The 14488-nt window shown below is 28.4% G+C and overlaps 1 protein-coding gene across 1 annotated transcript in view; it reads left to right on the top strand.

Moving 5' to 3' along the window:
- cprr1-10 (RR1 cuticle protein 10) overlaps positions 1-3907 on the top strand; it is a 9853-nt gene extending 5946 nt beyond the window's left edge. Inside the window, 1 exon segment of the mRNA NM_001161959.2 lies at positions 3297-3907. Coding sequence (NP_001155431.1) covers positions 3297-3576 — 280 coding nt within the window. The 3' untranslated portion in view covers positions 3577-3907.
- The last annotated feature ends 10581 nt before the right edge of the window (positions 3908-14488 follow it).

Here is a 14488-nt window from a genome sequence, read left to right as displayed (position 1 = left end):
CATTTTTTTTTATTTATTTTGAAAGTCGAATACAAAGTCAAATAATAATAAAATATAAAATCGATATGTCATTCCCTCAAAAATATTATTTTCTATCTTTTTTGTAATAGGTGACTTTACTCTAAGATTACTTAAACGCATAGAAAAAATGATTTTGCTTAAATGCGTTTTGTCTATGTTGCGCGTGGGCCAGAGAGAGAAAACGAATAGTGCGCTGACATTCTCTTAACTGCTGTAGCTAGTCAACAATGACTACTGATTTCATTATGCCTATTAAATATACTTTTAATTTTATTATTCGAGTAGTAACCGTCTATATCTTAACATAACAAATATTTTAAAGTAATGGGTTTTCAAAGTAACCCTATATCGTACTTAGGAATCTTTATTCTATATTAATACTTAATTTATTTAAGTACAATATTATTTGTCGTCCACAGATATTTCTTGTCTCGTGTAACATATATTGAACTGTTATTTATCCGGAGCTATTTTATTAAGAAATAATGTACTTGATCGTAGTAAGTCATTAACACTGTACACTTTGATAATAATAATAGCCGGGAATTCCGAGAATCTTGTATTCTTTAACCGCTTGAATGACGTAATTTTAATTCAATATTTTATTACTTTTTGCATTAAAAAAAATAAAATGTAACCCGATGTCTATCACGACAATCGAAAACGAATCCATAATATATGTTTACGTTTCTTTATTATTTTTTTTTTTTTTGCAACGAGTGGTTTGCTATAAGAAAAAACACAACAATCGAAATTGCATAAACACAATTATTCTTCGTAGAACATCTGACCACAATAACTGAAACTCGTCCGGATAATAATCGTTTAGATCTCCTATATATATTATAATGATAAGCCGAGACGCGTCGGACGCCGATGGTTTGGGTTTTGTGCTCAATCATGGGTTATAATAATCTTACTTAACTCTGTCACGTTACACAATTACATAAAGCGAAAGAAGTGTATGGACAACAATAATAACAACAACGACAACAATAATAATAGAATATATATTTGTTGTATATAATGTATGTATGTGTGTACTATGTACTTATGTATTATGCATACATGTATATGTATATGTTTGCAAAAAGTATAATATTACGAGGACGAGAAAGTCTTCGGGGTTTGACCCGAAGCTGTTTGACCCAATCGCCGCAGTCAGTCCGTCAATCGGATGACCCACCGGGCAGTTCGTCATCAGCTGCTCGCGCACACGTTTCTTCGGGCGGCGCCGTCGGTGCACCAATTTGCAAATGATTCGGATCGTGAATCAGACACACCTCCTTGGGTGATAGCTTATCACGAATATTCGTGGATCCGTTACCCGATAGGGCCGCGGTCGGGTCACATGGACGGTGTGGCAACCAGCAAGGACTAACCGATTCTCCCATTGATCCGACGACCGTGAAACTGCATAGGAATTGCGCGTTAGGTATATCACGGTTACCACGAGATGCGTTTAGGTACCACTATTAAACGATGGGAATTAATGAGACGTCATTCGAAATACATTAGTGCCCAAGAACTTAATCAAGTGCCTACTCAAACCACTAATCGATATTCGAATATTTTTTATTTAAAACAACCTCTTGACTTGACCATGATACTACCTATATTGCACGATTCATTGGAACTTGTAGGTTTCATAAAATCAAATGAATAATTTAAAATCATATTTTATGATCGTAAATCCGTTTAACCTAATACTCCACCTGCTACTAAGTACTAACTAATAATAATAATAATTTGATGATATTTATTAAATCGTTTGGTAAATTTATTTAAAAATATATATATATATTACATGGACTGTATAATATTGTGCAACCATAATATCTGGTCATATATGGAATAATAATACTAACTTATAGTTATACTGTTTCATCACTATCTTCAAAATACGATTCGTCTGATTTCAAATAACACTAAAATTATTAATTTTCTTGATTAAAAATACGAACTTTTACAATATTATATACTATTTTCAATTCAATAATTGGATTTGTCCAAGGAACAATTATTTGTCGACTGGGAAGTGAGTGTTACGTATTAAACTCGAGGCGTGTCATTGTATCTCACGGGAGATTGCACTAATCATCGTATTGCATACAAATGGGTTTAATTTCGTTGACCTCAAAAACTCGGCCAGCGCTTTTTGGCGTATAGTCTCTTTAAGTAGATGCTTTCGTTGATTCGGCCACCCACTTTGATTGAGGCCATTGTTATTGTAACAATGATGTAACAAAACACCGGTAAACGGTAACGAATATATCCAGAATATAAAACGTAATAACATACCTCCGGAAATTATACTCTCGCTTATGAATGTATTAAAAACATTCCAGTTGCATCAATGTGTGTTGAACCGTAGTTCAACTCAAGGTTATACAACGTTTCTGAATGAAGTATCGTAAATATAAGTGTTTAAATATGAGAAGATAGGCATAATAATTTGAATAATACGAGTCTGTAAAATTCAACAATATGATCTTCACATGTTTGAAAATGGACTGAAAGATACTTGAATTAATAATAGGTATAATATAATATCATTCACTATACAACACAGAACTAATCGACGTATAATATTATAACTACAGTTAGTTCGACAATTATGAATCATAACATCATATGAGGAATAAGTTGCATATTGAAATATACTTTAAATATACTTATTTTATTTCATATTTTTAACTAAATATTGGTACATAAAAAAAATGTGATTTCATGTTTATTGTTCTTTTCGGCGCAAAATAATCGATTGATTATCAGTATTCCTTTACATAGTGATTAAAAAATTTAGTAAAGAGTGCATAACAAAGTTCCCTTTTTATTTGTGATATCTTATAAAAATTATCAATCCAAAATAACATTGTTTCATTTGTTTTGATAATTGGTTGACAATACGTATTTATAAGTAAAAATCTTGAAACAAAATGTTTGGTGCTACGTTACATATTTATATATAGGTAGTAGGCAGTAGAACTTGGACACCTTGGAACCTGGTTTAATGAATTTAACGAAATAACCAGTCAGTTTATGGACAGTTTCCCTTAGGGCTTGTCTTCAATTTTGACGGCCTTGTCTGTATTTAGTCGTGGTTATGATGTCACTGTTTGCTGTATTCATCATCTCTGACAAACTGTTTAAGATAACACTAACCATTCAATCTTAACTATGATTTTATTTTATCGCGAAATACGCGGAAAGTGTGTTATATTTTAAAGCATATTATCCAATGTTATAAACAAAAAAATTAATGTCATCAACAGATACGAAACCGGCAATGGCATCCAAGCCCAGGAGAGCGGTTCCGTGCAACCGGCACAAAATCCCAACGAATCAGTGCTGAACGTCGAGGGTGGCTACTCTTACACAGCTCCAGATGGTACACCAATCAGCGTCAAATACGTCGCTGGTCCCCAGGGATTCGTTCCAGTCGGTGACCACCTCCCCACACCACCACCATTACCGCCAGCAATCGCCAAGTTGCTCCAATTCCTCGCCACTCAGCCGTCCACACCGGAACCAGCTTACAACAAAATTAAGTAAACGTCCGACACAGCTCAAACGTCATTCCCCCAACACGTATACCGTGTGATTACGAGCAATCGTCCACCTGTCGATTCGTCGTATCACCCGCTTATACTTAAGTTGCATATATATGTTAATCTGTAGAACTACTGTCATTATTTATTTTCACTTTCATTTAAATTCATTTTTTTTTTACTTTTATTTGTTATTTGTTATTTACCCTTCTTTATACTTCGGAAGTATGCCATGGAAAATGTACTTCGTGCATATAATATTGCGTTCGATTCTAATTACGTATTATTAATTAGATATTGATTTTTTTGTAATAAAATTGAACTTATATTACACATATCGTGTTATTTTTTGCTGAAATAAGTGATTACAGTATCTGACGATATTATTTTCATGACAATTTCCTATTACCTATGGTCCATTCAATTTTTTCTCAATGCCTTAACGTAAGCTATAATACAATTTTACTATATCACAACATTTTAATTAAATACCAAACTGTATAGTTTTTGTGGTATTTTATTATTTAAAACAATAAATTGATCATATTAATCTTTATATTATAATATATTTATACGATGTACCTATACTGTTTTATGTTTAGAGAATTTCTCTGTATATAATATTATAATTTATAATCCATATAAGTATGTATAATAAAAAACGGAATCCTAATGGTTAATGAAATATTAATTTTAATGAAGATTGAATTGATGGAGGATTTAATTAAATTCATTGTTAAAGTTTAAATTCAAAATAAGTTTGTGTGGAGGAAATCAAGTGATCAACGTATTATGGACTCATTAAATAACGTTCAAAATATAAAAATTTACCAAAGAAAATTAGTGTCTTACATCAACAAAATCAATGATTAATAAAGTAGTAACCATCATGTATGATAGTTTTTATATTATCGCCATTACCTAGTTACTACACGCCAGTTTATTAATATTTGTATAGAAATTAATTTATGATGGTACAAAGAAATTACATGTTAATTATTCTAAAATGCAATATTTTAAATCATTGAGCTATATACTTACTATCAGAATTGAAATAAAAATAACTTTGAATTCTATTTTATTATTTTAATAAAATAATAAATGATAATGTATTGTGCCAGTATTCATTAATGCGAATTAATATTTAAAGTAAAATATATTTGCAAAATTACAAACAAACTGTTTTATATATTCATACTGTAAATAATTTAATATATACTGAAAAATAATATTGATCCAATTTTTAAAAAATATTTGACTTTAAGTTTAAAATTACGAATGTTTAAAATGAAAAAAACTAGATAAGCTAACTAGCTCTGCTATATAGTAGATTCTAAGTGAGCATCATCATTGAGTAGCTCACTGTTATGGATGTGTTGAATTTGAATTCAGCGATACCTACATCATTTTGAACTACAACAAAAACCAAATCGATTATGTCAAAAACGGTGTTGCGTAAATATTCCTTATTTTTTTTTCCCCATTTATATAAAAAAGTTCTGAGAATTTTTTTAATCTAGTACTCCCCAAAGTACTAACTTCAAAGTTTCAAAGGTGAAAATAGAAGTTAGCTATTGTTACCGTTCATATACAGGTAACGTGCAATACAAAAAAAACATAAGTACTTCATTGCAGTAAATCAAAATTACATTCATCGAACCGTTAAGAATCTAAAATATTATGCTTGTTACCAGTTAATATACGGACAATTTATCTCTATCAAATATATTATTATCCTGTAAGTATAACTACCTATGTAAATATAAATTGGAAAGCTTTCTTCAACCGTCATAGTATAATATATTATATATATAAAGATTACCGTTAAAAAATATTTAGCAACATCGACAGTTAAATTTACAAAAAATGTATAAACTCGAAATTCTTGTACCCTTGTAGGTACCATGTTGCAAACTTAAAAAATGTCAAGAAGTGAAAATCTCTGTACAACTGTAACTTTTAGTGTTTAAAGATTTCTGCAAACTGTTAGTTTCATTGATTTCAAAAAACGGAACCTCAGTTACCAATTTACCATCATAGACGCTAGACAATAATAATAATATCGACAAAGCATTTTACGCTGGTGTAAGACAATAAATTTAATTTTAAATTGTTCCCAGATCGAAAATATGTGTTATGTCAATACACCAGTCATACTGCTATTTATAAAATAATTTATCACGATATTCATAACTCCCACCATATTTTATATTATAATAAACCTTCTCTCTGCTTTCATGGAAACTTCATTATTATTATCATTATTATTAGTTTGATAAATATTTTTTATTATTTATTGCAATTTAGTTGTACTATCGATCAACTTTTATTTTTAGCATGTATATTGCCAATATTATTGCATGTATTATTAAAAAAATGTCAGTTAAAATTATATTATATCTTAACCTATTTAAATAGATAGGTACCTACTCAAAATAGTTAGCACTGTTAGTATAGAATGTTTATACATCTATTATATTATAATCTTTCCCAAAACTCTAGAGGCTTTTAATATAAATCACTATGCTTACTTTACATGATTTAACTAGGTATCGATTTACTATTTAAGCGATTTCATACTTTAGGCGTTACATTGTAGGTACATGCATAATGAAATAATTGATTTTCGAAAGGTACTCAAATATGTATACGATTAATGATGTTCGATAATTGAAAAAATAACAAAAGTTCACTGTAAATAAATAATTACGATTTAGGTACTAAAATGTACAGAAATATAAAATGTTTTTATTATTTATCAGAACAAATAAAATGTTTTTTTTTTTTAAATTTTTTTTTTATTAAAAATTAAGTATATTTACAATCTATACATAAGTGTATAATGAGTAAGTGTGGTGACAGAGTAAATAAGAAATGTATAAAAAAAAAAAGTTACAAGAGAAGGAAGGCTCCCAGTAGTGCCACCTGACCAGAAATTAAAAATAAATAAAATGTTATGGAAAAATATCATGAGTCAAATTTGCCTTATTATATTAATGTTTTTAATCATAGGTAGGAAATAAAAAAGACTTATAAATAGTATTATACACTATCGTCCATACAACACAATCCGTGTCCGTATCCGTGTTATTTTTATTCTAATGATGTACAATATTCATAATATTATAGGTCCTCCTTAGCTTTGTTATCACAAAAAAGTTTATTATTAATTTTCTATTTATATTATAATAATAAACTAATTAAAATATTGACGAAGGTGTATATTGATTTACATATTTTAAATAGAAATTGTTTTATTACATATTATCATTGTTTGATAGTCGAGTGGGTTTATTTTATAATAAGCAATATACCTACCTATATGCATAAATTTAAATCAAAAACTAGATTTCTGATACGAACATTTGGAAAAATATTATTGGAAGAAAAATGTATAAGTACGAGATGTTTTTTATAGACGGTCCATCCTTGACGTTTATCAAAATGTTTGTCCTTCGCGATCCGATAAGAATGTGAATTAAATATGCGTCTCCGTCTACCTCTATATTAGCTACATTATATAGTACCATCTATTTTAACAATTCATCATTTACCAGGGAAAACTGCATTCTGAAGTCAAGACCAAGCGGTCGTGTTTGGTAATCAAAACGCTTTAATGGTATATAATCTATTCGTTATTATTTGTATACACACAAGTTATTTTATTCATTATTATATAACTGCCGTAAAGTCTACGAAGATCCAAAAATTTTACGAAATTCACTTTATTTAATATATACGTTTGATATATTGCCCCAGGATAAAGCATCCGATGCCTTGTTTTAATTATTTTTTTTTTTTGCAAAGCCACACATGATTTTGTACGGTTCCATATTCAAGAACCATTAGGCGCCTAGGTACCTGATGGTACCTACTACTTTATTTCTAATACCTCAGGGAACTGCATTAAATTACTGGCGTTATTTTTTCACCGATTAACCTTAAAATGTTCAGTATAATAATTATTAATATTATAGTTATTACATTGGCTTTGGGGAGTCACCACATAATATTATACATAAATTGTAGACTTATAAATCACTGCTACTAAAATTCTCATTTATGGGATTAATTTCAAGAACGTTTAGTTGATGCGCTTAAATTAAAATAATTCAGAAATGTGGAAGTCGTCAATCATCTATAATATTGTATAATATAACTACGTAGGCACACAATATATTAAAACACTTTTTCTTCATAAGTATTTTTTCTGTGCGATCAATTTAATAATACACTATCGAGTGTATTATTATAAGACGAAAATTCTCAGACGAGACACAATTATTACTACCAATGCATTGCTTCATAGTGTACGTTTTTTTTTTTAATGAATTTTCCTTAAATATATATAATCAACACACATTTTAAAATGTATTTATCAATTATCATACTTATCAAAATGTAATTGCCATTCAGATATTTTTGATTTTTAAAACAGAAGTAGTTCCGTATTTTTTAATACGTCATGATTAATGGAAATTCTTTGTATATTTTGCAGCAGTGAATGCACATACTAACAAAACATTATCGAGAAAAAATCAACAGGATTCGATGTGAACAAACGCCCCACCACCCTATACCAATTATTATACTATAAAAGACTTTTAGAAAATAATTTACTGAACGCCATCATTTTATTCCAAATAATAAATACAATTCATGATTTTTTTTATGATAATATTATATAAATAAAATACAAATTTATAAAGGAGAACAAGTTTCAAGACATGAAGTTTTACAAAATAGACACATTTTAAAAATATATATAATATATACTTATATTATTTTTTATGCTGCACTCTGTAAAGTACAGGATAGATTAGGTAGGCACTATATGTATTGCAGTTTTCTATTTAGTTAATCCTGGTTCTATTAATACCTGTAACCTGTGTAATATGTGTGAATTATCTCAAGTGTGTATCGCATATTATTATACATAGGCATTAATCATCTAGTAATGGTAAATGCACAGCAACAATGAATTATGCATTAAAGATAGCTGTGATTTACGTGGACATATTATAATTCAACTTCCTATCTTGTAGACCAACAGCTCGGAATATTTAAATTTATTGCTTAACTCTTAAACCACCTTAAAAATAGTCAAAACGATCGTAAGATTTATAGTCGTACAAAATGTTCACCGAGTTAACTTACCACAAACACAACTCTTAAGGTTATACGAAATTGACCAATTTCAACATCATTTTAACGTAATGTATAATATGAAAACTAATAATTTAAGTTTCGATAATTGTGCATCATCCTGGTTTCCATAGGTGTGATGAATTTATATAGGAGGGCTATAGCCTATTATATTTCTGGTACACAACATATATTCTAAAAATGTAACTAAAAAAAATATGGAATGGATGACTAAACAAAATACCAGGAGGGCTATAGTCCTTAGACCTCTCCCCATTCTACGCCTATGTTGGTTTCTAATATAACAGTAAGAAAATGGTAAAGTATACCTAACATGAATATATAGGACATAGATACTGTAAAAATAAGGTGCATCGATTTATTTTATTAAAGTTTATTAAAATCGGATATTTAATTACAAGCTATATACCTAAGTAATAATACTCATATTATTTATTGTTGACGATTTGTTTAGAAATACCTATTCTATTTTTTTAATATCAATAATCTCCAAATGTATTCACTATTCATTATTTATAGAATATCAGTTAAATCAAGATAATAATATGTGCTTATAACTACATTTCATCCAAAAGTCATAGATTAACATCATGGTTATTTTAAATGGCACCGTACTGCCATAGTTATAAATTAAAAATATTATATTTAGTACCTATTTCTAATAATAAATTCCCAAATTGTAGTCGCCCTTGATTCGTTTGATCCATTAATCTTGGCATCTTAACACTGCATAGCTAAATTAATACCAATAATAATTTGTATTTTATTAGAAACGTTTACTGTTCACGTTTTTGTCTACTATATTATGATTATTTAAGTTTAATTTATACCGAATCTTCTACAACGAGACCTTACTATCACAGACGTGTTTATTATGTAACGATCATTGTTAAAAGCAATAGTGATTTCCCTCACTATTCGGATAGCCTACACTGTTACACTTTCCGGTTTGGTTTTATAAACAGTTCAATAATAATAATAATACATTATTACACATTCATTTATCGGAGAGTATATCATCGAGGACTTTCGGACGGAACAATGGTGGATTGCCGGTGAATCATTTATGTTATATAAACCGAATTTTATTATAATAATTACGATTTTATGCATCGTAAATATTATTATTATTATTATTATTATTATGGTCGATGCGACGTTAAAAGGCAGGTCTGCAGATTCGATCTTCGCCTAGCTTTCTTCGACGTCCGTTTATCCTCTCCCAGTGCACTCGTGTCCGCATTATGCACGACAGTCTTATCGCCATTCGGCTTGTAGTCTCCCACCTGTGCGCCTCTGTCAATCCTCCTTTCCAAATATTGTGAGTAGCCGACGATGATTTATGACATATTCGATTTGAACGGCGGTGGCGGCAAATAAAATAAGAGGAGAAAGGAGCGTGGGACGAGGAAGCATAGCTAATGACTGCGTGCCAAACACCGAGCATAATATTGGTTAAATTAAGTTTTGTGTAGAAGTGCATTGTCTATATATATATATATATATATACGTATATATTATATTTCGCGAGGTTTTATAATATATTATCATTACGCACTCATATTGTTCGATAGGTTATAAAAAAAGAATAAATTGGCTATTACAAATATTTAAATAAATATTTTCTTAATACAATGTTATAATATGCAATTATTGTGATTCCATTTACAGTAATTTTCTGACCTGAGTAAATATGCAATTAATTTGCTTGATTAAATAAATAAATTAATATATTGATTTAAATATGTGACTTTGTGTTTCATAATGTTCTCAAGTCGAGAGTGATACTTTATAAATACTAATATTTCGATCATTATTAGTCTATCATATTTATCCGACGAGCGTTTATTTTATTTGCTGATATCGACAACTTATTATTTAAAAACTATTTTTTTTAAAACAGCGTGTATATTGTGTGTTTTACTATTTTTGTGATATAATAAAAATCATCATTGTTAACGTGATAAAAGCAAAAAATATTTAATGTTTAAAAGTAATTTGAACTGAATATAGTTAAATTTAAAATTTATCAATTGTATAGTAATATTAAAAAATACTTAAATAAAATAGATAGCCAACTACGTATATAACTTCATAAGATTTAAAGAATATTTAAAGATTTAAAAAATAAGTATTAATAGAAGCCGTTACTTCAAACTTATGAAGTGTCGATGATCAGTTCGAATATGTTTTAATGACTATCGGTCAGGTAATCGATATACGTCAGCATTCAGATTACATTATACAAACGCCTTCTTGTCAAATACAATTAGCTTTTTTTAAACTTTTTGATGTCGTAACAATCGTTTTAGGTTTGTGACACAAAAACATACATTATTAACACATATTTGCTATAATTATATGCGTTGGCGAATTGAGATGAAGCAGTTTTTCTCGTATTTCTTGGTGAATATTATACTACAGTAATGATTATGTAGAAGTTTAGTTTTTATACCATTTCATAACTTTCCCTAAAAATATTATGTCAACAAATTGTCGCTTGAATTTAATATAAGTATTTTATTTATATTTACTTAGCTTACCAGTTTATTAAAGCATTGATCTAGAAACACGAAAAGTAAAAATTACTACATTTTAGACCCTTCATTTCCGGGATCACCAGGTCGGCATGATTAAACCATTATTATACTTGTAGTAGGTAAGCACTAGGTTTTTTACGATCAACGATTATCACAATACTGAATAGATCTAGGTGAATGGCTTGACCTATCTACGTAAACAAATCAAGAAAAGTAAATATCTATTTCGATTTAACGAGTTCGAGACTAGTATAGATTTTTTGGTTAATTCAGATATTTGTACAGATCCCACAACACATGCAATGATTACAAATTGTAACGGTATTGTCATATTAAATGAAATTTTATTTTTATACGATAAAGTCGTATGCAATATCGTAATGCATACAAAAAAAACAAAAGAATTTATTTTATTTTATTTGACTAAAAGCCAACATATTATTATGAGTTAAATACAAAAAAAAAGAGAAAATATCCAAACGAGAGAAGATGCATATTATGTTATCAAATGTAAATGTAGAATATTATATAATAATTTTTAAATATACGTATTCATAATTCATGTCATTTAAATACTGTGTATAAAATTAATTTATGATTTTCGGGTCATTATTCTAGGATGCTAATATTTAATCCACATAATATATAATAATTCTTGTATAAAGTTGGGTCAAAGGATTCACAAAAAGTCATTATGAATACCATCATTTTGGCACACAAAGTAGTTTTTACAAGACAAATAATAATAATGAAAGTAGTTAAACCGGCAACAGACTACGTTTTCAATTTTACTCATTACTCTTTATATTTCCAAAAATGGAGTTTTGTATGTTATAATACCTACTGAAATTAAACGCCAATACTCGTTAACTATACACTATTATATTAATAGTTATGTGACCAATTTGTATTGTGTTCCTTACGAAACATTCTTAGTAGTATATGAATTTCATATATCAGAGCATGACAAATCATAAAACTAAATGGACTTTTTCATAATATTTTATAGTTAGAAGGTATAGTGCTGTGAGAGTCTGAGAGAAGAGTTAAACTAGATTACTTTTTCATTTGAAATCTTCTTATTATTCTTGGTTTTATTATGAATATTATGTTGCAAGGAAAAGTTTGTAATTAAGCTGCTGATTAAAAAATTAATTAATGGTAAGGATATATAATTTATTATTATATGAGTAAGTCATTTGTGTGGGTGCATAATAATTTTATATACGATTTATATTGATCAATAAAAATGACTACCTATCACGAATTATATAGGTATATAAGGTTAGGTTAGCAAGAATTATACTCTTGCAGTTAAATTTTAACTGACTATAGGAAAACCCATTTTAAATAGCCATCAATAGTCTTAACAAAGTACTACGCTTAAAATTATAGTTAAAAAATGTTCCCCTCGACTGCAAAGGCTACTATATTATAATTTATAATATTAAGCTAAAAAATTAAATATATTAAGAATACGAACAGAATAGAGAATACCTCAGCAAAGGATGTAGGTGTGGTGTGACTTATATGAGTCATGATATTAAATTTCAAAACAATTAATATTATAGGGATCGCAAAATATTGTAAACATAGTCTGCTTAAAATAACCACAGCTGTATAGATATTTCTATAATATTTGATTTTTATCGGTATTAGTTATTCTTTACAGTCATAGAATCTTTACTGGTAGAATCCAACTTCTATTATAATAGTACATCATGAAATTTTGTATATCATAACATAGATATATTTCCTTAATACAAGTATATAATCTATTATTCTGGAATCTAGGAATAGTTGATCTTTATAGGGATAAATAGTATTTGAAACAATCGCTCAGATAAAAAAAAATGTCTACAGAAAACACAATAAAAAAAAAAATTGATTATTGAAATTTCAATGTAAATACTAAATCTTCATTGTACACTGAATCTAGTATTAAAAATGAAATACTGATATGTACGAAAATAATCAAATAATTACTTTATATAACTTTAATTTAAATGTATTGAGTATATTATTATATAATTTAAATGTATGCCACAATACAACGTACCTACACATATTAAGCAAAACTCAATTGAAAATAGTTGAACATTTTGGACGAGGTTAGGTTTTTGCATTAACTAGCAAGAAAGCATAAAATCAGAAATCTATTTACTTTAAATTAAAAATTGATTAAAATATATATACCAAAGAGCAAAATTAGATAATACAAATACGATGGAAATCGAATAGAATATAGGTACCAACAATGAAACATATTATGATGAGATAACTATCTGAAATTATAATAATACATAGGTTACAGCATGGTGAATATAATATTATGGTATGAATAATTATAATATTACATCATTTTATTTCAGTAGTATTGAATATAATATATTTAAATTAATAATGTATTAAAATATATGAATACACCTTTTATAATATTGAAAACATTTAAACGATTAATTTGTTTGACAATTCCAATCATTAGAATATAATTTAAAATAAATTAGAAGAGGGATGCAAAAGTGTAAAAAATAATGTGTATACCTACCTATATTTTATTTAAATGTCTTATTAATAATGATAGTTAGAAAGTGTATATACTACGCATAAACATTTTTTTCAAGCACTGGGTATACATTATTAATTATATCTAAATATATACCAGTTGATTCCACGCACTTCGTTTGCCATAAAAAAGGACCTTTCTTAAAAAAATTGTAATTGTTCAACTCCTTTAGGGTGTAACTCACTAAAGTAAGTGCAACTCATCCAACTGCGTCGGATCGCGGACAATGTGCGACTGCATATCAAGTAGGTAATCCACCTGCTATAAGAGTAACTCAGCCACTTTGGTAGGCAATGTGCAAAAATTCGATTTTATAAATGCTTCTACCTGATCTTCCAGAATAACCAATGGCAAGCAATAATAAATAAATACTAATTTTTACTAATTATTTCTCCTATAACCAATAGCAACTATTTATAAACAACAATTGCCATCGTAAATATAAAAATCCCTGTTTGAGGCTGTTTGAGCACCTCCCCGGGTTGGGCCTACTGGTCCAATTGTAAATCCAAATCACTCAAGGACCTGCTTAAGCACACAAAAAAATTCATCAAAATCGGTACAGCCGTTTAGGAGGAGTTTGAATAATTACACACGGACAGAAGAAATACCTAATTATATTAAGATACATAAATATATATATT

Source organism: Acyrthosiphon pisum, chromosome A2 (genome assembly GCF_005508785.2).
Source record: "Acyrthosiphon pisum isolate AL4f chromosome A2, pea_aphid_22Mar2018_4r6ur, whole genome shotgun sequence".
NCBI lineage: Eukaryota > Metazoa > Arthropoda > Insecta > Hemiptera > Aphididae > Acyrthosiphon > Acyrthosiphon pisum.
This window is presented reverse-complemented; position numbering and strand designations above follow the sequence as displayed.